The sequence below is a fragment of the Grampus griseus genome, assembly GCF_964374135.1.
Source record: "Grampus griseus genome assembly, chromosome: 4".
NCBI classification, from domain to species: domain Eukaryota; kingdom Metazoa; phylum Chordata; class Mammalia; order Artiodactyla; family Delphinidae; genus Grampus; species Grampus griseus.
This window is the reverse complement of record NC_138997.1, coordinates 35463998-35486805: the sequence shown is the minus strand read 5'-3', so window position 1 is coordinate 35486805 and position 22808 is coordinate 35463998. Positions and strand designations below refer to the sequence as shown.

General features: G+C 35.3%; 1 protein-coding gene across 4 annotated transcripts in view; it reads right to left on the bottom strand.

Annotated features, from left to right (window-relative positions):
* Positions 1-22808, bottom strand: part of KLHL8 (kelch like family member 8) — a 57753-nt gene that overhangs the window by 5953 nt on the left and 28992 nt on the right. For 3 of the 4 annotated variants that reach the window (XM_082653075.1, XM_082653073.1, XM_082653074.1), the window contains 6 exons: positions 20507-20879; positions 9701-10249; positions 9108-9294; positions 5137-5280; positions 4099-4210; positions 53-221 (listed from right to left, as the gene is read on the bottom strand). In XM_082653075.1, coding sequence (XP_082509201.1) covers positions 53-221; positions 4099-4210; positions 5137-5280; positions 9108-9294; positions 9701-10249; positions 20507-20719 — 1374 coding nt within the window. In that variant the 5' untranslated portion in view covers positions 20720-20879. The remainder of the gene's footprint in view (positions 1-52; positions 222-4098; positions 4211-5136; positions 5281-9107; positions 9295-9700; positions 10250-20506; positions 20880-22808) is intronic. The other variant, XM_082653076.1, reaches the window with a different exon arrangement.

Here is a 22808-nt window from a genome sequence, read left to right as displayed (position 1 = left end):
GTTAGGTATGTGATGCAATGCAATCCAGTGAGCAAGCTGCAACATAACTTACCACAAGAGCCACAGAGCCAACTCCTCCTCGGGGAGTATTCATTGGTGCCACTGTACTCCACTGATCAGATTCTATGTCGTATCTCTCAACATCGTTGAAGCAAGTGTTGTCATCTAACCCTCCAATTGCATAAATTGGGCCTCCCAAGGAGGCCAAGGCAATTCCTCGCCTGCAAAAACAATAAAAGACACTTCAGCATTCCATTTGTTTCCAGAAAAAAGGTAGCAAAATAATTTTGCTAATGTACCCATTTATCACATTAAATGTCAATGTGGCTTTTTCCCGTTATTTTTAGGTTTATCAAAGCTTCTGAATAGATGGCTACAGGGATGCCAAATTGTGCAAGTGTATGTGAACAGTGCCCTCTGGAGTTTTATAATGCATAGCCTACACAGGTTACTTTAAACTTAAATGAAATAATAAAGGAAAACCCAACAAAATACTATAAATGGAGTCCAAAACATTCAGTTAGTAAAACACTCAGTTGCATAATTAAGAGACTGATGAATTGACAGAGATGGTCTGCTACAGAGGTCAGAAGTCAATCTCATTACTAAATTCACGTAATTGCAGAGCACATTTTGTTGCAGTGTTTCATTACATCACACAAAAGAACATCAATTTTATATTACAAGCTTTATATCACATTGCTTAACTTCTGAAGGGCATCTATTTATCTTGGAACAGAAGAGACTTAGCCCATGTTAAAAGCTAATTCATCATAATGGTGACTGAAAAAAAAATTATATCAATTTCTTAAAAAACACACTGCAGCAATCAAAAGTTGAACGATTCTAAAATTTATCTGTCACTGACCTGGTATATACTTTGGATAATGTGTATTGCTTAAACCTTTACTACCTTGCTTCTTCATCTGTCACCCATTTGAGAAAGCAGTAGACACAACTGTTATTAATTTGTCAATATAGGTAATGCACCAAGAACAGTGATTAGCCCATATTCAGTGCTGTGTATTAGCTACTATTATTTCTGGAGAGAACTGCTGCTCTACTGAGATTATAACTCTCAGTTTACCAAAAGAGTATCCTAGGAAAGAATTCTTAAGGATAATGTTGTCATTCATTTTGTGTCCTTAACTTCTTTTCCCTTGAGTATAAAGCAATGACTTACAAAATACTGTGGTTATAAAAACTTTCAGGTGTAGGTGAACACATGCGTGTACATTCTAGAATATACAAGTGTTATATCGTGGCAGAAGTGAGTATACCATATAATTCCCCCCTCCCTCCACCCCCTAAATCACAAGACCATAAGACACTATTGATTATTTCTTACTCCTCAAAACTCTCTTGATTTTTGTGACATCACATGTTTGAGTTTCCTCCTCCATTACATCTCTGGCTGGTACTTTTCAGCTTCCTTTACCAGTGCCTTCTTCTCTATGCTGTCACTGAATTATGAAGTTCCCTAAGGCCTCTTATCACCCTATACTCTCTCTGTAGGCAATTTCATTCTTTCCATAGATTTATAACTCTAATATGTATTTCCAGATATATATACAGCTTCTACTTCAAATCTGTGTGTCTGGATCTTCAACCTTAACTTTAATCTAAGTGAAACTTACTGTCTACCTCCTTGTGCTAGGCAGATTTTAAGATGTCTTCCTCCACAATATTCACCTTCTGGTTTTACTCCTATGATTATACTACGTTACATGGCAAAGTGGAGATTACCTGAATGAGCTTAATCTAACCACGTAAGCCCTATAAAAGCAGAGAGGTTTCTCCAGCTGGTAGCAGAAGACAGGTCAGAAACTCAAAGAACGTGGTGGATTCTACAAGTCGCTGCTAGTTTGAAGATTGAGGGGAGCACTTGGAAAGGACCTCAGAATGGCTTCTAGGAGCTGAGAGTGACCCCTGGCCTACAGCCAGTAAAAACAAGAAACTCAGTCCTTCAATCACAAAGAACTGCATTCTATCAATAACCTAAATGACCTTGGAAGTAGTTTCTTCCCCAGAGCCTCCATTAGAGCCTACAGCTTACACCTTGATTTTGGTCTTGTGGAGCCTAAGTGGAAAACTCAGTTACAGTTCCTGGACTTCTGACCTGTGGAACTGTGAACTAATTAATGGATGTTGTTCTAAGCTTCTAAGTTTGTCATAATTGGTTACACAGCAAGAGAAAATATACCCATTAGAAGACAAACAAAAACTTGATCCTGTACACCGTCTTGCTCTTCCTAATGCAGAAAGTCACACCACTATCCATATCCAGTTGTTTAAGCCAGAAACTTAAGGATCATCTTAGCCTCTTCCTTATTGTTCTTTTTACCTCCCACATCTAATTATTATAAACTCTTGTTGATTGTACACTTCTGAACTCTCTCAAATATGTCCTCTTTCCTCTATCTCAACTTCTTCCACTTTAGTCCAAGCCACCGTTATTTCTTCGACTAAAAATATTACAATAACCCTTTTGGTTTCCCAGACTGTTTTCACTCTGGTCTTCCTCAAATACATTCTCCATTTCATAGCAGAGGATCTTTGAAAAGAGAAATCTGATTCTATCACTCCCCTACTATCAAAAAAAAAATGTGTGTGTATTTCAAAGCGCACCAGATTAAAAAATCTTGGCAAACTTGAAAGGCCCTTATTTTTTGCCTGCTATTTCAGCTGTCTGTTGACACTATCCCCTTTGATCTGTCAGCCACATGGGACTTCTTTCATGCTCTCAGCTCTCATTCATCTCCAGATTTTCAAAGGCTCTTCATCTCTTTCCATCCACCAACCTTACACCACCCACCACCCACCACTTAATGAGTCTAAATTCTTTTGTTCCTTCAGACCTTAGGTTAAATGGGACTCCACTCTCAAGCATTCTTTACTTACGCTAGTGCTAGCATTATTACCCTTGTAATTATGTCTTTATTTCTATCTTGCCTTCTAGAATGTAAGCTCTATGGCTGTCTTATTTATTGCTGTATCTTCAGCACTTGGTATATCCTGTAATGGGCATTTAACCAGTATTTGCTGAATAAATAAATCAACCCCTAGAGATGCTCTGTTAGGATGATGGGTTTCAATAAAACCATACCTTGAACAAACATCAGTATCCATTTTAGTGAAAAGATGAAAAAGAAAAAGGGGGAAAAACAGAAAACCAGGTATTTAACATATGAATATTATTTTGGAATACACACTGAAACAATGATTTGGGGGGATACAAATTATAAAAACAAATAACATGAGAAAATAAATGCAGTTCTATTATTTTTTATACAGTTGGAAAGCTATTGTAGTGCTCAGGGTATATTTTAGAAGATTAAAGAAATTCAACTGCTATTTTGTTAGACAAGTTTCACTCAATTCTCAGCTAAAAACCAGCTTAGCATGATAAGGAGGCAAGAGTATAAAGATTAAAAATGTACTTAAGGATTTTCTCCCCTATTTTAATTCATGTGTTAGAATTTAAACTGTTTGTAGTTACCATGTAGCATAAATCAAGCCCTACTAAAGTATTAAAATGTCATTTATAGATAAGTAGTGTATTTTAAGGCTAGGTTTTCCCCACTAAGATTCTTTCTCCTCATGAGTGAAAAAAAGGCCAAAAATCTTTCAGCCGAACTCTCTTCACATTTCCATCTAAGTTTTCATACTTCTAACACACAAGAAAACTCAGTTAAAAATACTATGTTAAATTAATCAAGAATAGAAAACTAGATGTCAGTGTATCCCCATGTGCAAAATTATCTTCAGTTGAGCACCACTAGTACATAGGAACGCAACTATTTTTGAAACTTTTCTGAAAATTTTAAATTATTTCAAAATAAAAATTTAAATAAATGCTCAGGTATGAGTCAAAACTATGACAATCATTATCATACTCAAAGACATGATTCTATTCTTAATTCTCAGGAAAATTTTGAAAGTTATAACAAAGCATCACATTGGATGCTTTCACAAAATGTGTTTAGGAAGGTATTTAAAGTTTCTAAAAATGTAGAGTAAAAAATTAGCCCTTTCAGTTATAGGAAGCTTTCTTTATTTTCCACCAACAAATCAAAATAAATGTCCATGCTCATCTACCTCTTTGTGTTCATTGATGCCTTCATCATCCATTTATTATTGAGAGGATCAAACATCTCCATACTACCTAAATGTTCATTTCCATCATGTCCACCCACTGCATACACTTTACCTGTAAAGTAAAGAAGTATTTTCATTTGTTTCCAAGTAAATAAATTTATATATAATCAATATATAATTAAAATAGCACAATTAACTTTCAACAAATATTCTTCTGTTCAACATTATGATCAAGTCACTTCAGTAGTCAAATGAAAATAAATGTAAGCTTCTGCTTAATAAAATGCCTGAAACACGCTGTTTTACAAGTTATTTAAATGTTCAAACATTATCCTGCCCTTAGGTTTCCCAACTTTTTATTACTTAGTAGATGAAATCACTAATCATCCTTGCAAAGAATGTTTAATAAAATGAAAAAATGCTCTTGTATAAAGAAAATATAAAACTCTTAATATATCAAACCTTTTCTAAATGAAACAAATAAAAATTGGAACTATTAACATACCAAAATGGTAACTGTGACTATTTAGGTGTCTGGGTTACAGATGATTTTTGTTTTTTATGAAAATATGTTTTCTTATTTCTCCCCAAAGCATTTATACTTCTATAACTGGAAGAAAAGTGACTTTTTAATTCTCCTAACAATTTATCCATGGTTCTGCAATTAATTCATTTTTAGTAACCAGGTAAAAAACCTCATTTCAATAATAATAATTAGGTATAGAAAAAAGTTAATATATATTTATTATTTGTGTTCAATAAATATTTTTCTTTAGTTTGGTTATTTTGTAAATATAACTCAGAATAGTTTAACTCCCTTTTCCCTTAATACTCATCTCCTGTTAAGCATCCATATGCAAGAGATTGTACACTGAGCATCTATGGGCATAAAACAAGTAAACATTCACCAAATAACCTGATATATTGAAACATATTTTATAATGTAGGAATTTTCTTATAGAAAGAAATTCTCAAAGTTCAAATATTTAAAAGACCATTGTGGTGACACGATGTGATTTAACACAAAAGCAGACCCACCTTCCACTGAGATTACACCCACATGTCGCCTTCGACTGTTCATTTCTGGTCCAAAGAACCAACTGTTTTTGTTGATAGAATAGCATTCGATACTGCGAAAGGGGTCACCCGATCCACCGCGACCACCTACACAAAATAGCACACCTAAAGGTAAAGCCACAAAATAGAGGTTAAAATCACAGCTCCCCCTTTTTTTTTTTTTTTTACAGCTAATTTTATTTTTATTTTTTATTTTTTGGCCATACCACATGGCTTGTGGGATGTTAGTTCCCTGACCAGGAATTGAACCCAGGCCCATGGCAGTGAGAGAATGGAGTTCTAACCACTGGACTGCCAGGAAATTCCCCCTAACCAAAAAAAAAAAAATAGATAAATAAGTGTGGAAAAAAACTTACGAACTCAAAATTTTGATTAACAGGAAAAAAAAATTATTTGGATAGCATTTAACGTCATTATACCACTAAAAATCTAATTTTCTTTTCTTCCCCCTCATTTGAACTTTTCAAAGAATAGAATACATCAGTTATCTCAGCTTGTTAACATTCCACTATAATACGGTTGAGTTCCTCACCCACCCTGAAAAATTGCTCTTGCTAGTAAGGTCATGACAAAATCCAACAAACTCATAAAGTTAATTTCTGACTGAATACAATTACAACATTTGATATACTGATCACCCTAGTTTTTTTGGAAACTCCTTAACTCTTGATTTCCATAATATCAAAGTCTCCTTTTGTCTCCAATCATTTCTCTCTTTTCTGTTTTCTGTTTCATTCTCAGCCTACTTCTCACATACTTCATGCTTACACAGGAAAAGTTCAATCCCTTTACTTAAAATTCCATCTGTATCATAATGCCTTCCAATCTACACTTCTAAGCCACATTTCCACTTGATGTCCCAGAGGCACCTCAAACCCATCATAAAAGATCTCCCTTCCTCACCCACCTAAAGACCTTCGTCCTTCCCTGAGGTATCCTTTCTCTCCCTCGCTATTCCCACAGCCACTGTTAGTTCAGGCCCTCATCAGCTATTACTGCAAAATCTTGTTCTCTCTTATCACTTAGTACTCTTTTGCTTTCAGACTGTCAACTGAATAATCTAATTAAAAGGCTCTTTCAACAGCTTTTCATTACCTGTATCAGTAGTTCTTAAAAATTTTACTGAATGCCACTAAATTGTACATTTAAAAATGGTTAAAATGGTGATTTTTATGGTATATGTGTTTTACCACAATTTTTCTTAACAAATCAAAACTTTATTCTGGGGACTTCCCTGGTGGCGCAGTGGTTAAGACCCCATGCTCCCAATGCAGGGGGCCTGGGTTTGAACCCTGGTCAGGGAACTAGATCCCACATGCTGCAACTAAAAGATCCTGTATGCCTCAACAAAGATCCCGTGTGCTACAACTAAGACCCGACTCAGCCAAATTAAAAAAAAGGAAAAAAAAAACCTTTATTCTGATTCAGAATCACCAGAGGAGCTATTTTATAAAACACAGATTGCTGGGCCTGACCCCTCCCCCACCAAGAGTTTGATTCAGTTGGTTTGGGGTAGGTCCAAAATTTTGAATTTTTAAAAACTTCCCAAGTGAATGGTCATGCTGCTGGTCAAGAGGCCACCACTTGCTTCACACTATGAGAACCACTGCTCTACAGGATAAAGCCTTAGTAGAGCATAAAGGCCTTGCATTGTCCAACGCGATTTTCTCCCTGTCTTTCCTTTAATGTTTAAGCTCCCGCATCACCCATATAGTGATCATCCTCAATGTTCTGGTAACAACTTTTGGTAACTCTCATTCATGTAACATACAGTACTGAAATGATCTATTATGCTGATATCTGTCACCAGAGTCTAAGCGAGATTAAGATAGTGTGTTAAGCGTTTATGCACTAATAAAGACAAGTACAGTGCCTGGCGTGTACTAAACATTCAATAAATGTAAAATAAACTGAATACCCTTTTCTCTAACTGGCACCCAGAAAAACATCTATTTATTATTCAAAACTAAGACTGGGGGTTATTTTCCCTATAAAACCTCTGTCCCTTCCAAAGTAAAAATAACCACTCTTTTTGCTTCCCACTATACCTTTTGATTATATCAAAGTACCTTTAATACTTTATGGCATTTACTTATTCATATGTCTATTTCCCTAGATCAGACTGAAAGTTCTCTCAAAATAGGAACGGCTGTAGTCTATTTGTGTGTTTGCATTTCTAATGCCTAACCCAGAACCCGGCACATAGTAGGCACTTAATATATGTTTGCTGAATGACTACATACATGAATGACCAGAACTGCCTGTGCTATCTTTTCCAACCAATTCAATGTTTTAAGTCAGAGAATTAAAGTTGAAAGAATTAAAAAGAATTAAATTAAAGAATTAAATTAAATGAAAGAATTAAATTAAAGTTGAAAGTTGAATTAAAGTTGAAAATTAAAAAGAATTAAAGAATTAAATTAAATGAAATAATTAAGGTTGAAAGAGATTTTAAAGATCCTGCAGTCAAAATTATTTATAAACTGAAGCCTTCAGAGATTAAGAAATCTGCCCCAAATTACAGATGTTTTATGGCACAGCTGGAATTATAATCCCAGAATGTAATCCCAATTATTGATTAGATTTTATTTAAGTGGACCCTAATATTTCAGCTACATAGGTCACCTAGGGACATGACATGGAAGGAAAAAAATTAAAATGAAGTAAAAAGATCACGACACAAATCCTTTCTCCACTGTTCTGTGTAGCCTTGGGCATCCTTTCACTCTGATTCTTAGCTTCCTCATCCATAAAATGGAATAACACCACCTTTCTCACAATAAGGATCAAATCCTTCACTAAAACCTACTTCATAAAGTTCTTGCAATCATGTAAGAGATCATGTATATGAGGGTCTAATACATTTGGCATATAACCTAGACTGCCAAAATCTTTGAATTCAAGTCTGAATCTGAAGAATTAAATACCTTGACTTCTTAAAACAGGATTCACAACTAAAAAAATCTACACTTCAAAAATTTAATACTTGAAACCAACCTATAAAAGAAAAATAAGCCATCCTTTTCATGTTAAACTATTTAGAAGAACTACTTCTTCATAGGCAGATCTACAACATTCAAATTTTCTTTATACTATCTAGATAAAGTCCCACTATTCATTACCATGTACTGCCTTTTGTTGTTTTTAGGCTATTCCACGGATCTCTTTTTTTAATAACCACATTAGGTCACAGCAGATGTACAGGAAGTCTGTGTTCAGAGTACTGATTCCAGAATTCACTGACCACATTTATTCTCCCTTATCCCACAAATATATTCTTTTTAAAGAGTAACATAAGTGAACATAAAACTATTTTCTTGGGAAAACATGAAAGTCTGTAAATTATGGCAAATAAAGGCGAAAATGCATGCCTCCTCAAGTATAAGAGCTTTATATTCTAAGAGTTTAATGTGGTCTGTTATACTATTAACATTAGATGTATTAAGTACCTTTCTTTTGATGTGATAAAATGCAAAAATAAACATTTAAATATGCAGTATGTGTTAAGCTCCATGTTTGGTACCAGGGATACAAAGTTATTAAGATACCTACCTGTCTCTGAAGGGCTCAAAACATGTCAAATAAATTTCAGTGCAACATAGTAAGATGTGAAAAGCAAGTGTCATTTAAGCAAAAATGACAGAGGATCTAATTCTGCCTAGAAGAATCAAAAAGACCCCCAAAGAAAAGATATTTCAGCAGGCTCTCCAGAGTGTATAAGTCTTGTTACAGCTTTTTAAAAAATTGGCTTATTGGTAAAACTATCTGAAATCATGCACAGTAAGAATTCATATATAACCTTACTTGCCAATTATTACTTTAAGACAATCAGATACTAATTATCTTACAATTAGGTTTCAGCAAACATAACCAACCGTCAAATACAACAAAATTCCTTAGAGCAGAGTTGATAAAATGAGTAATTTAATTACCAGCAGTATGTTTCCTTGGGGTAGTCCGAATGGAGTATTCAAAATCAGGTACTGCTCTGCTACTCAAGTGAAGGTGGTAATTTCTTGCTTCATCCAATAAATCTCTACATTTTAGATTTTGTTTGACAATCTGTTCTTTTGCCACAACACCCATAAGAAAATCAATCGGCAACAGCGGCAAACGAACCTAAGATTGTGAATAGTTGCAGATATAAAATTTAAGTTGCAATTGGACAGTTCATTCTCTACTTTCACTGCAGCATGTTCTCTTTTTAAAACTCATTTACCTTCTAAAATCTGAATGAAGCTCAATGTGCCAAGTTCTAAAGCAATTTAGATTGCTTTAGATGATATCTAAAGATATCTCAAAGGGATTTTTAAAATACTCAGGTTAAAAAGCAAGTAATGATCTTTCTAATTCAAATAAGACACATTCAGACTTATCCTTAAATGATTTAGTAAGTAGGAAAGAGTCAAAGCCATTTTCACATCATATTACATCAACGGATAATCTACACTTTTTATGATAAATGGAACATGCTGATTTGCTTCCATATCATTTCATTTCTATACACAATCTTATTCATCCCTACCTGTGCAAGTGTTTCATCCAACCATTTGGAATGATGCTGAGGATTGGCAAGAAGCCACTTGATGGCTGCACTATAGACCTGCTTTTCATTCTCAATATTTAGATCACTGGAGGACAAAAGCTTATGGAGATGCTGGGGTGACACACTTACAAAGTCTTCACACTCCACCACTTCAGGAAAATGCTCACAGGCATACTGATCCGCCATGTCCATTAAGTCTATTCGATTGTGACTTTCTGCAAAGGCTCTTACTGCCAGACAATTGGAGGGATGAAAATGTAACTTCATGTATTCACAACAAGCTCTAGCCACCAGTTCAACCTGTAGAATACAGGCTGCATATAAGAGAGGCTGGACATTGTCAACAGTCAAAGTGAGTCGTGAAGAATAGACAAACTTTACCAAGTCTTCTATTGCATCACCATCAAAATCTCTGATCTCAATCAGTGTTTGCTTGGCTTCAGCCATTTCAGAGAGAAACATAGCTCTGAAGTAGGGAATAACACAAGCCAATACCAGTTTGTGACAAGAGATTAGCTTTGAGCCAACCTGTTCAAAACAAAACAAAGAGAGACTCAGTTTAATATCAAAATTAGCCTGAGATCAGCATTGAGTACATGCTGTATAGCAGGGATAAAAACTCCAGACAAGTTTAGTGTATTTGTTTTAGCAATGTAATCCTTTGTCACTTACTTTCAATCTAGGCCAATTTCTTAAGGTCACGCAATTTTCTTCTTCCAAGTTAGAGTCAAATCTTTTATACATGTATCTATAATGTATTATACCATAAACTATGATTTTTCTGTATTATCTCACATTTCAGAAGCATTTTGTGAATTAATGAGGCTAATAGCAAACATCACCTAGCACTTACTATGTATCAGGCACTATACTTTTTTTTTGGTCTAAGAGTCCCTTCTTTTTTTCCAATTTTATTGACACACAATGTTGTATAAGTTTAAGGTATGCAACATTATGATTTGATATATGTATATATTGTGAAACGATTAGCACAGTTTTAGTAAGCTATTCATCTCCTCATATAATTACAAATTTTTTTCTTTCTGATGAGAACTTTTAAGATCTACTCTCTTAGCAACTTTCAAGTATACAACACAATATTGTTAACTACAGTTATCGTGTCAGGCACTATTCTAAGTGCTTTTCATATATTAACTCACTCGATTGTCCCAATGCCCCTATGAGTCGATACTATTATTATCCACAATTTACCAGTGAGAAAATTGAAGGAGAGTAAACAAATCAATGTTAGTATTTACTATGAGCTTAACTGAAGTTTTTTCATTTCCTATTTAAATCATTTTGAAATGATATCTTATAGAAATGTAATAACACTGAAATCTCACCACTTTGTTGAAAAATTAGATTGCTTCCAATAGTCTGCCATTACAAACACAGTAGTGAACTTTGTTGTAGGAGAATCTTTGTTTACATTCTCTATTATTTCCTAGAGATAAATTCCTAAAAACAGAAATGCTGTTTCAAAGGATAAGTACAATTTGGATACATACTACTAAATTGTCCATTTCTGATCTGCTTACAATATTTGTGCCATATTCTGAATGTTATCTTAAGAAAAATCTGCCAATTCAATGTATGAAATACCTCATTGTTTTAGTTTACTTGTTACTAATATGATTGAATCATTCATAAATTTTGGACTACGTTTATTTCTTCTAAGAACTCTTTCTATGACTTTTTTTCTCATTTGTAAGAACTCCTCAGACATTTAGAATATTAGTCATTTGTCATATATACATTTCAAAACTTCTCTTTTATAAGTATGCTTCAAAATTTTATTCACTCCCTATGGACTTTTATATAATCCAATCAATCTTTTTCCTTATGACTTCTGCCTTAGGTGCTATGCTTGAAATGGGAATCATTCTAACAGTCCATAAATATTTACAGGTATTTTTTCTAGTTTTATGTTTTTCACAAATCTATTTCCATCTGGAATTTTTTGGTACTGAGAAGACAGATATCTTTTTTTATTGATGTATAGTTGCTGTACAATATTATATGTTACAGTTGTACAATATACTGATTCACAATTTTTAAAGGTTATACTCCATTTACAGTTATTATAAAACATTGGCTATACTCCCTGTGTTGTACAATATATCCTTGTACCTTATTTTATACATATAGTTTGTACCTCTTACTCATCTTATTTTTAACACAGTAGTTATCCAGTTTTCCCAGCACTTTATGTTAAATAATCAATGAGTACAAGTAATAGGATAGTAGTGTTTTAGCAATTATCCTGTTTCCATGTAACATTTTGATTATGTAATACACTTATAGTTGTGTTTCATTATTTGGGAACTAATTTTAAAATAAGAACTCCTAAAGAAAAAGGCCTGAGGAATGTTACAATGTATAAAAGGTTTTGCTTATAAATGCCCCTTACCCAGCTTTTTTCACTAATGTAGAGGAAGAATGAATATCACTTATTTCAACAAGTACAAGATGATTGTTTCTGTTGGTTATACTATATTCACTTTGTTAAAATAATTTAGAAGGCAGGATTTAGAGTCTACTGAGATTCAAGTTGTAAACTATACTACAGCAGAAAGCTTGGCATGTTCTCAAATTCACACTAGCCCTAAAATGGGATCTGAAAGCTGATATTAAACATTTAAAAAATAGTCTAAAAATATCTTTTTTTTTTTTTGATCATCTGCACTGGCCACCACTGAGATTTAGTTTCTATGTAAATATCTGTAAATCTCACATGACATAAACCTGCTCAATTAAACAACTTACAAAGACTCTATTACATAATAGTACTATAAAATAAGGTACTACAGGTGCGGCCAGAAAGGCGGCCGCCCCCTTGCCTGTCACGCACTGCACGTTCATTGGGAAACTGGTGCTAAACCATTCGTAGACGACTGCTTCTGGGTCGGGGTTTTATAGGTAGCAGAGGAGCTCCCTCGCTGCAATCTACTGAAAGTCAGCCCTCGACACAAAGTTGTTGTTTTTTTTTAGTATTTTTTTTTTAAGAAAAGAAAGTACTACAATTTTCAGATAAACATCATTTTTACAATGCCTTCTCATCCAAGCTGTACAAATCAATGGCCCTCAAGCTATCTTCATGTTGTTTATAAGGCTCTGTCCCTCTGTAACTTTAATTTGATTCAAATAAACTAAAACATGCATATTTAATATACACACATACACACAAAATCATACCCTTATGCACCCTTTTAGAATAAATACCCATCGTCTAAATAAGAAAATTTTAACATTCAGATATATTCACAAATTTGGGGGAGAAAGTTTATAAACTGGTAATTCCCAGTTAAGGCCCTCATACTGTTTAATGATAAAATGCAAATTTATTCTTGTATGAGAATAAATTCTCGTTGCCTAAAATCCTTCGGTAGGAGTGACAGTGATTTAAAATGCTTCCTTAATCCCCTTGGACAATTTAAAGTTACTGTTATGGACTATGGCTGGTAGCAGCAGTGTTTTCAGTTTTGTGCTGAATTCTGGGAACATTGTTTTTGATTGGAATAAAGGAATTGATACTTGGATGTTAGAGTTCTACAATGGCTGGGCATTTTCTTTCGTTTTCTAAGTTTTGTGAATGTGGGGCTAATGCAAACTAACATTTTTGTAAAAATAAATAAATAAATAAATACCCATCTTAACTTTAAAAAGATCTTTGAGCCTTATATATGAAATAGGAACATCAAAAAATTTGGGCTTGGCCTCTTGCCTTCCAAGATGGCCCACACTCTGTCTATGGAGTGTGTATCTCCCTGAATAAACTTTTCACTTTACTATGTCTTGCTCTTGAATTCTTGCCTGCACAAAGCCAAGAACCCACACTTGGTGGCCATCCCAGGGACTCAGACATGACTTGGGATGTGACCATCCTCTCGCACCCCACTCTCTTTCCTGCAACATCTTTTCTGGCACCCAATGCGGGGCCTCAAAGGCCATAATCTCGATCCGCCTATTGGGCTATGGCTCCCCTCTGAAGGGTGGCTGGGACTTATCCTGAGCCATGTAGATTCCAGTAGCCCACTAAGTGGCAGCTGACGTCGCCTGCAGGATCTGGCAGAGACCAGTTCTCTGGCCGTGAAGAAGCACACTGAGGCCAAGGCTTTTCCCACTCAGTCTTTCTCATTCTCCTATTGCTCTATGTCTTTGGACTTGAAAAGATCCACCCAGACGACCACCAAACATCCAAATTAAGACTGCGCGGCAAGTAACTGACAACTTGGTTGGGTCTAAAGAACTCCTTCCAAGGGGCTTATCTGGTGGCACAGTGGTTGAGAATCTGCCTGCCAATGCAGGGGACACGGGTTCGAGCCCTGGTCTGGGAGGATCCCACATGACTCAGAGCAACTAGGCCCGTGAGCCACAACTACTGAGCCTGTGCGTCTGGAGCCTATGCTCCAAAACAGGAGAGGCCGCGACAGTGAGAGGCCTGCACACCGCGATGAAGAGCGGCCCTCGCTTGCCACTAGAGAAAGCCCTCGCAGAGAAACAAAGACCCAGCACAGCCAAAAATAAAAAATATGGGCTTTTATGCATTTATTAGCTTTCCTTTGACACTATGCAGTCTCATGTTCTTAAGAGTTTATTTCTAAATTTTTCTTCTCTGGTACATAAATATAAGTATCAATTACCAAAAATATTTTATCAGAAATTTTAAAATGAAAGAAATCGAAGTCTAAAGACTAGATGTTTAAAACTGGGTGAAAAATACACAAACTACAAAATATTAGACATTATTATACCATTTAAAATGATATAAATACTACAGCATATGTCCTTGATACTAGGGAATTTTCTAATTTACATTTTGATTAGATAAGTGAACATATGAATAATTCAAGATGCTCGGGGAAAAGAAAACACGTCAAGCTTAAACCCAAGTAGTGAAATATGTTGAATATCAACATTAACATAATGATCCTTTATTTTTTAACAAAAGCTTGAAATACAAACCGCTAATCCAAACCTTGAGTAACTGTCCATGGATTAGCCAATAGGGATCAAAATACAATGAAACAGGGACTTCCCTGGTGGTGCAGTGGTTAAGAATCCACCTGCCAACGCAGGGGACATGGGTTCGAGCCCTGGTCTGGGAAGATTCCACATGCCGCGGAGCAACTAAGCCCGTGCGCCACAACTACTGAGCCTACACTCTAGAGCCCGCTAGCCACAACTACTGAATCCTGCGCGCCTAGAGCCCATGCTCCGCAACAAGAGAAGCTACTGCAATGAGAAGCCCGCACACCAAAACGAAGAGTAGCCCCTGCTCGCTGCAACTAGAGAAAGCCTGCGCGCAGCAATGAAGACCCAACACAGCCATAAATAAATAAATTTATATATATATAAAAAATTCCATTAACTATCAGCCCTGACTTTCAAAAGGAACATATCTATTATCTTACATTAGAGGTCACTTACTTTTCAAGTTTTCTTTTTTCCCCTCAACTACAATATATATTTAAAGTGTAAAATCAAGAAAGTACAGAAAAATATAAGGGAAAAAATTTACTCACAATTCAACAAATACTGTCAACCTGTTGGCATATTTCCTTTTAACTTTTTCCCATGCATTTTGAAACATAATAGACTGTCCTGAACTTTGTCACCTTTTCCTAAGTTTCTGAAAACTTTCAACTCTTCATGCTTATTCTACACAGTGGATGTAACACAGTTTATTTATTCTGATATCAGCCATTAAGACAACTTTTCCATATTTTAAATATAAACAGTATCTTAGAACAGGAAGTTTTTTCAACATTTCAGAATACTTCCTTGAGATAAAATCTGAAAAGCAGAATTAATGAGTCAATAAATATAAGCTTTTTACAGCTCTTGATACATACGGCCAAACCATCCATGAAAAACAAGGAATGAATTTACATATCCATCAGCAGTGTTTGAGAATAATCCCTTCATCAAAATTTCAAAGCAATAAATAATGTTCAATATGTTGATAACTGAACAATTTTTCAATTGATTTAATTTTTACTTCTTTGACATTTTTAGTACTTTACTTAACAGTAACTCAAGCTAAATGTTTGAGACCGATATTGAAATAAAAGTGTAGAAAACACATAGAACAGAAATGAAGACTGGAAGGAAAAAAGCCTATATACCCAAGTCTCCTTTTATGTACATTTATAAGCTGTATTCTAATTTTTCAGTTTAAGCCCTTATAATTTTGCCCTTTTATCTCAATTAGCTACTCTTTTTCAATAATCCACCAATTTTATTCAGTCAGAGTAGCCATAAACATGTTTAATTGCCAGGTCAAGAAGGGGTTAAATGTATAAGACTCAATGTCTTGGCTTGTAGTGAATTACCATATCACAATGTCTAGTCACATTCACTGTTCTACAATCTTATCTCACTACGTTTACTTTAAAAACCTACACAATGAAAACAATAATTTTTAGGTAGCATTTTGGGGGTCAAATAAACAAGGATCTATGGATATAAACACTCAAATATCCCTTCTTCTGAGCAACATTAAAAATAAAATCAAAATACTGACTTACTATTTGAATGGACAAAAGTAGAAGTGATCATTTTATTAGACTTCTTAACACAGAATGCTTAAGTGTTAAATATAAAATCACTTTTTTTTAAACATCTTTATTGGGGTATAATTGCTTTACAATGGTGTGTTAGTTTCTGCTTTATAACAAAGTGAATCAGTTATACATATACATATGTTCCCATATCTCTTCCCTCTTGCGTCCCCCTCCCTCCCACCCTCCCTATCCCACCCCTCCAGGCGGTCACAAAGCACCGAGCCGATATCCCTGTGCCATGCAGCTGCTTCCCACTAGCTATCTACCTTATGTTTGTCTCGGGCTTCCCTGGTGGCGCAGTGGTTAAGAATCTGCCTGCCAATGCTGGGGACATGGGTTCAAGCCCTGGTCCAGGAAGATGCCGCAGAGCAACTAAGCTCATGCGCGACAACTACTGAGCCTGTGCTCTAGAACCCGCGAGCCACAACTACTGGAGCCTGTGCTCCACAACAAGAGAAGCCACCGCCACGAGAAGCCTGCACACCACAACAAAGAGTAGCCCCCGCTCACCGCACCTAGAGAAAGCTGGCGTGCAGCAACGAAGACCCAACACAGCCAAAAATAAATAAAATAAATAAATTTATATTTAAAAAAAATCACTTTCTCCTTTATCATTTCTCTTTTATTAGATTATGCCTGCTCTCTGGTCAGGAGTTAACTGCTACATTTATAAGGATAACAATTTTATCATTTCTACCTCTTGGAAGTATACTACTATAATGCAGTTCAAATACTTTGTTTCTCTGCAATCTTTCAGAGCACTTATTCTTACCTGATCAGTTGAAAGTTTTGACAGCCAATAATTATAACACTTAGAGTCTTGAACGTGTTCATTAGAATCCTATAAATACTTGTTTTAAAAAAAAAAAAATCACAGAAACGTGCATTTTCAAAAAAAATGCCAAACAACATGACTGAAACATAATCAGTGATGGCATCAAGAGGTGATGTAAGGGATTGTCCTCCTCTAATAATCTCTATCAACTTCTTGAGGTAAAATTAACTATGATCTTTAACAAGGATAATGACATTTCCTCAAACTACATAAAACATAAATAAAAGCATCTTTGTAGATGCTAGTCTTGTTGATCTATGATGTATAATTTAAGCATTATGAGAGCTATGCAATACCCCTTTCAAGACAATTTCCCTCTGCCTTTTCCCCACCAAATTGTTGCCCTTAAGAATCTTCCCTCATACATAACTTTAGAGCTGCCACTAGATATACTGTTCTAAAATATTTTCACTAATAAATACATAATAATATATAAACAAGTTTTACCTTTCCTTGGAATGACCTCAAGATTATATATAATCTCCTATGTGAAGCCTTTCCAATCACCTCTCAGACATAGTTAACAGATCCTCTCCTATGCTTCCATAAAAATATCATAAAATGACAATCACTAAATTGTATTTTAGTTAGCTGTGTATGTGCCTATCTCCAGCTAAATTTCAAACTCCCTCAATGCAAGTACAGCACGTTATTCAGATTTATTTATACTCTCCATAGGGTAAGACCTTAGTAAATATCTGTTAAATGAGTTTGTTTTTCCAATATCAGTGCTCACTTTGGAATTTAAAAACACACTAATGGCCTTACATATGAACAATAAAACCAGTTTTGATAACTGTCTTTCTAAAATGCTTGTCCTAAAAGCAATAATGATCTAATGAAGCATACTAATAAAAAAAGGAGATGAATATATCAAAGTATAATCCTCAAGGTTATATGAATGTAAAAAGTGAAGTTTGTATTGAACAGAGCATTGTAAACTACCCATAATCCTGCTTGGTTTAGTTTTTCTGTGACAGTTAAAATTCTGAAAGTTTAAGAAATGTTGAATTAGAATTAAGAAACAAATCCAATAACAGACCTGCTAAAAGATTAAGCTACAGTTCTTTCTAATGATAAGAATATACTGTAGCAGCATTATCTAATACTTTTGGAACAACAAGAATAGTACACATAATGATCCTAACAGCTGATTATTTATTATTATGTACTGAGCACTGTTGTAAGGACTTCACATGTTATCAATTCACTTATTCCTCACAAAAACCTAATCATCATCATAATTTTACAGTTGAAAAAATAAAAATGATAGCTCCTTTCAATTAGTAAAGTTTCTCATTGCTAAATGACTTCTATCACTGCTTCAAACACAGTAATTTTGGGTTTCCACCACATTCTTTTTTTTTCCACCATAGATTCTTCTGAGGTTTTCACTTCAACCTATTGCTGAAGTTACCCAATAAACAAAGAAAAGTTATGAGATTAGTTATCACTTGCCCTAAAATGGCTGTATCCTTACTTTTCACTTAAGAAAGTTTACATGCAGTAGCTAGTAAAAATTATTCTAAGATCCAATTATAAAATGTATACAATCAATAATATTCTATTTAATTATTTTCCAACATATACTGATATGATGAACTGATAATTTATTAAATTCAAATAATCTATTTTACATTTTTATTTTTGTCAAATCCAGTGTGGGTCACTGAATTTCACACTTGCGTTGAAAATTAGAATGGCATTAGATTAAACATAATATACTATACAGATCAGGTGTTCTACACCTACAGTTTAGGTCTTCCTTCATTAAAATTTATACATGGCTAAATTTCACATAAAGCTAGTAAAATTATTTAATAGTTTTCTTCTGAATATCTTAGTGTCCTTACATATTTGTAGGTCCTAATTAAAAGTTTAAGTAAAGAGAATGTAGGTCATTTATTTACAGTATAACACTATACTCCTGGACATTCTGGGCCTAAAACTCAGAATTTATGCATTCAGTTTACAGACTTTTGCTGAGTGTCCCTGATCTGATTCTCTAAGGGTGTCCTCAATCCCCACAACTCTGAGCTCTAAGAACCTGGCTGATCAGGAGCAGAAAGCAAAATCTAAAAGATCCCAAAGTGGCAAATCTCATGTGGAAAATGCTGCATGTATACACATAAATCCTCAAAAAAATTTAATATTACACTGAGAGATAGGAATAGTAAGAAGTACTTTAAATGAGCTATGAGAAATAATTAGAACACAGGCTCTTCAACACTGCTTTATCAATTTTCCAACTTTATTAAAACTGTCCTTTGTAGCAGAGCAACATAATCATATAGGCCTTAGACAAAGTTTACTAAAGACTTTTTCATCCAAGTCTAAAAAACACTCTACTTCACTATCAGGTAAAAATAAACAATCTCACTTAAAGACAGTAATATTGAAATAGAGATTAAATTACAGGCATATCTTGGAGATACTGCAGGTTCAGTTCCAGACCACTGCAATAAAGCAAATATCTCAATAAAGCAAGTCACATGAATTTTTTGGTTTCCCGGTGTATATAAAAGTTATGTTTAGACTAAAAAACGCTAACCATCACCTGACAACTCAGGGCTGCCACAAACCTTCAATCTGTTTAAAACAAACAAACAAAAAAACACATTATCTGAGAAACACAATAAAGCAAAAAAGTGCAGAAAAACAAGATATGCTTACACCAGAATAGGAACACACAGTTAAACATTAGTGGAGCTACATATAAAACCAAGAATTCTGACTTCTAACCAACATCAAAAGTAAGTGAATACATCAAGTTGGTTTTTTTTTCTTTTTTCTTTTTTTGGCTGCGCCAGGCAGCATGCAGGATCTTAGTTCCCTGACCAGGGATCAAACCCATGTCCCCTGCAATGGAAGCATGGAGTCCTAACCACCAGACCACTAGGGAATTCCCAACATCAAGATTTTTTAATTCACAAGTTAAAAGCTAATTCCCTGGTGGTCCAGTGGTTAGGACTCCACGCTTTCACTGAGGAGGGTGCAGGTTCAATCCCTGGTCAGGGGACTTAGATCCCGCAAGCCGTACAGTGCAGCCAAAAAAAAAAAAAAGCTTATCTGGTCAACAGCAATTTATCCATTTCACAAATAATAACTATTTGTTGTTTTAGGGCTCCAGAACTTTCAGAAGTGAAACTAAGAAATAGTGAATATCAACATTTAATTAGTATAATAATTTTATCTTATGCTAGGTTCCCTTTACTTACCCTCCCTTATGTCCCTTCCCCTTCAATGTAATAAAGGGTTGAAACTAAAACCGTTCTGACTATAATAAGTAAAGCAACAAAAATTTGCCTTGCATGGTTATAGAAACCTTTATTTTATATAATACACTGAAGAGATTGAGGAAAGAAAAAAAGACAGTCTCACCTTCAATGTGATATCACAGAGTTCTCCATTTTCATAAAACTGAAGAAGAGAACCATGAAAATCTTTCCAAGCTTCATTTGCTTCAAAGATAAAGGAGTCTTCTCCATCACCATCACCAAGTGAAGATCTGTTCTTTACTTGCTGGTGCTGTTGCCTCTTCCCCTTTGTGAAGCGATTCCTAGCTTGTTTTGCATTTACAGATTCTGAAGCCATTTGTAACACTCTTCTTTTAATACAGCTCTCTTCTCAAACATTCCATTTATTCTTTTGTAAAGGACGGGGAAAAGGTAGATGGGGAGAAGGTAGATGCAGTCCACTAAACTTCAGACATTTTTCAAAACCTACTCAACTGCCATTGTCCAGTTAGCTGAGACTGAAAAACATAACAAAACACACATAAAACAACCACTCAAAAAATGATTACTAGAAATTATAGTTTACCAATACCGTATATGTAAAATGACCATATAAATCACTGTTGAAAGAAGAACAGGTGACTTTGTATTTTTACACTAAATGTCACATAAGCCACCTCAGCTAATTGTATCAGTGAAGGGACTCCTTTAAAATCTAATTGGAAAATTGTGGGAAGATGGTGGAGTAGAAGCACAAGGAATCTGTCTCCCCACATAGACAACAACTGCACTGACAGAATCTGTCTGATGTAACTGTTTTGAAACTCTGGAGTCGGCTGAAGGATTACAACTTCCAGAAGACTTAGTAAATTACAGTTGACTTTGGTCAATGTCAGCTCTGTGTACAGTAGCAGCTGCCCACCCTCAGCCATGTGGCAAGCAGCTGTGCATGTGTTTCTGGAGCAGCTTGCACAGAGTTTGCAGAAGCCACAGTAGGCAAGAAGGACTCTACCCTCTGAATATCAGGGATCTCTCCTCTGATTGCTCACTACTGTTTCTGATCACAGAGGTGCAGACAAAGAGGTGGCCAGCCACTGTGATTGCACCTCCTCCCACTGTTGCAGGCCCCTCCCTCTCATCTGAAGTGACTTCCATGATATTTTAAAGGCTGGTGCCCTTTACCGCTGCATTTTTCACTATTTCCCCTTTTGGAAGTAAGACACTAAAGACTAAGACATTAAAAAACAACTGCATATACAAAGAAAATCAGAAAGTGACCATGCATGCCTAGGAAAAGGCTCAGAAAAGACCTGAGAAGACTTTAAGTTTAAACCTCAAGCTGATCTTCATCATAAAGACAGCCCACAACAATTAAAAAAAAAAAAAAAAGCCAAACAACAAAAAAACCACAACAAGCCTTAAGGAATAGGGAAAAATCTGATTTTCAGAGTTACCACATTATTAGACTCAAACATCTAGTATTTAACAACCAAAAAAATCACAAGGCATACAAAGAAACAGAAAAGTATGGCTTATTCAAGGGGAAAAATAAATCAACAGAAACTGTCTCTGTCTAGTAAAAATGCCATTAGTTCTTTTTCAAAGACTTTAAAAAGACTGTCTTGAAGATGCTCAAAGAACTAAAGGAAGATGTGAACAAAGTCATTTGTGTTAACAAAATGGAACTATCAATAGAGAAACAGAAAACCTAAAAAGGAACCACAGAGAGATTCTGGAACTGTAATATTAATAACTGAAATTAAAAATTCATTAGAGGGGGGCTTCCCTGGTGGCACAGTGGTTAAGAATCCGCCTGCCAATGCAGGGGACACAGGTTCAAGCCCTGGTCTGGGAAGATCTCACATGTCATGGAGCAACTAAGCCTGTGCACCACAACTACTGAGCCTACGCTCTAGAGCTCACTAGCCACAACTACTGAAGTCCACACGCCTAGAGCCTGTGCTCCGCCACAAGAGAAGCCACCGCAATGAGATGCCCATGCACCACAACAAAGAGTAGACCCCGCTCGCCACAACTAGAGAAAGACCACGTGCAGCAATGAAGACCCAATGCAGCCAAAAATAAATGTTAAAAAAAAATCATTAGATGGATTTGAAGGCAGATCTGGGCAGGTAGAAAAAAGATTTAGCAAAGTTGAAGCTAAGACAATGAAAATTATCAAGTCTGACAAAGATTGAAGAAACATAAACAGCACCTAAGGGACCTGGGGAACACCATCAAACAGATCAACATACATATCATGAGAGTCCTAGAAGGATAAAAGACAGAGAAGAGGGCAGAGAGAATATCTGAAGAAATACTGGCTGAAAACTTCCCAAATTTAATGAAAGACATGAACATAAACATCCAAGAGACTCCAAAAAATATGACCTCAAAGAGACCCACACCAAGACATATTATAATCAAACTTCCAAAAAGCTAAAGAG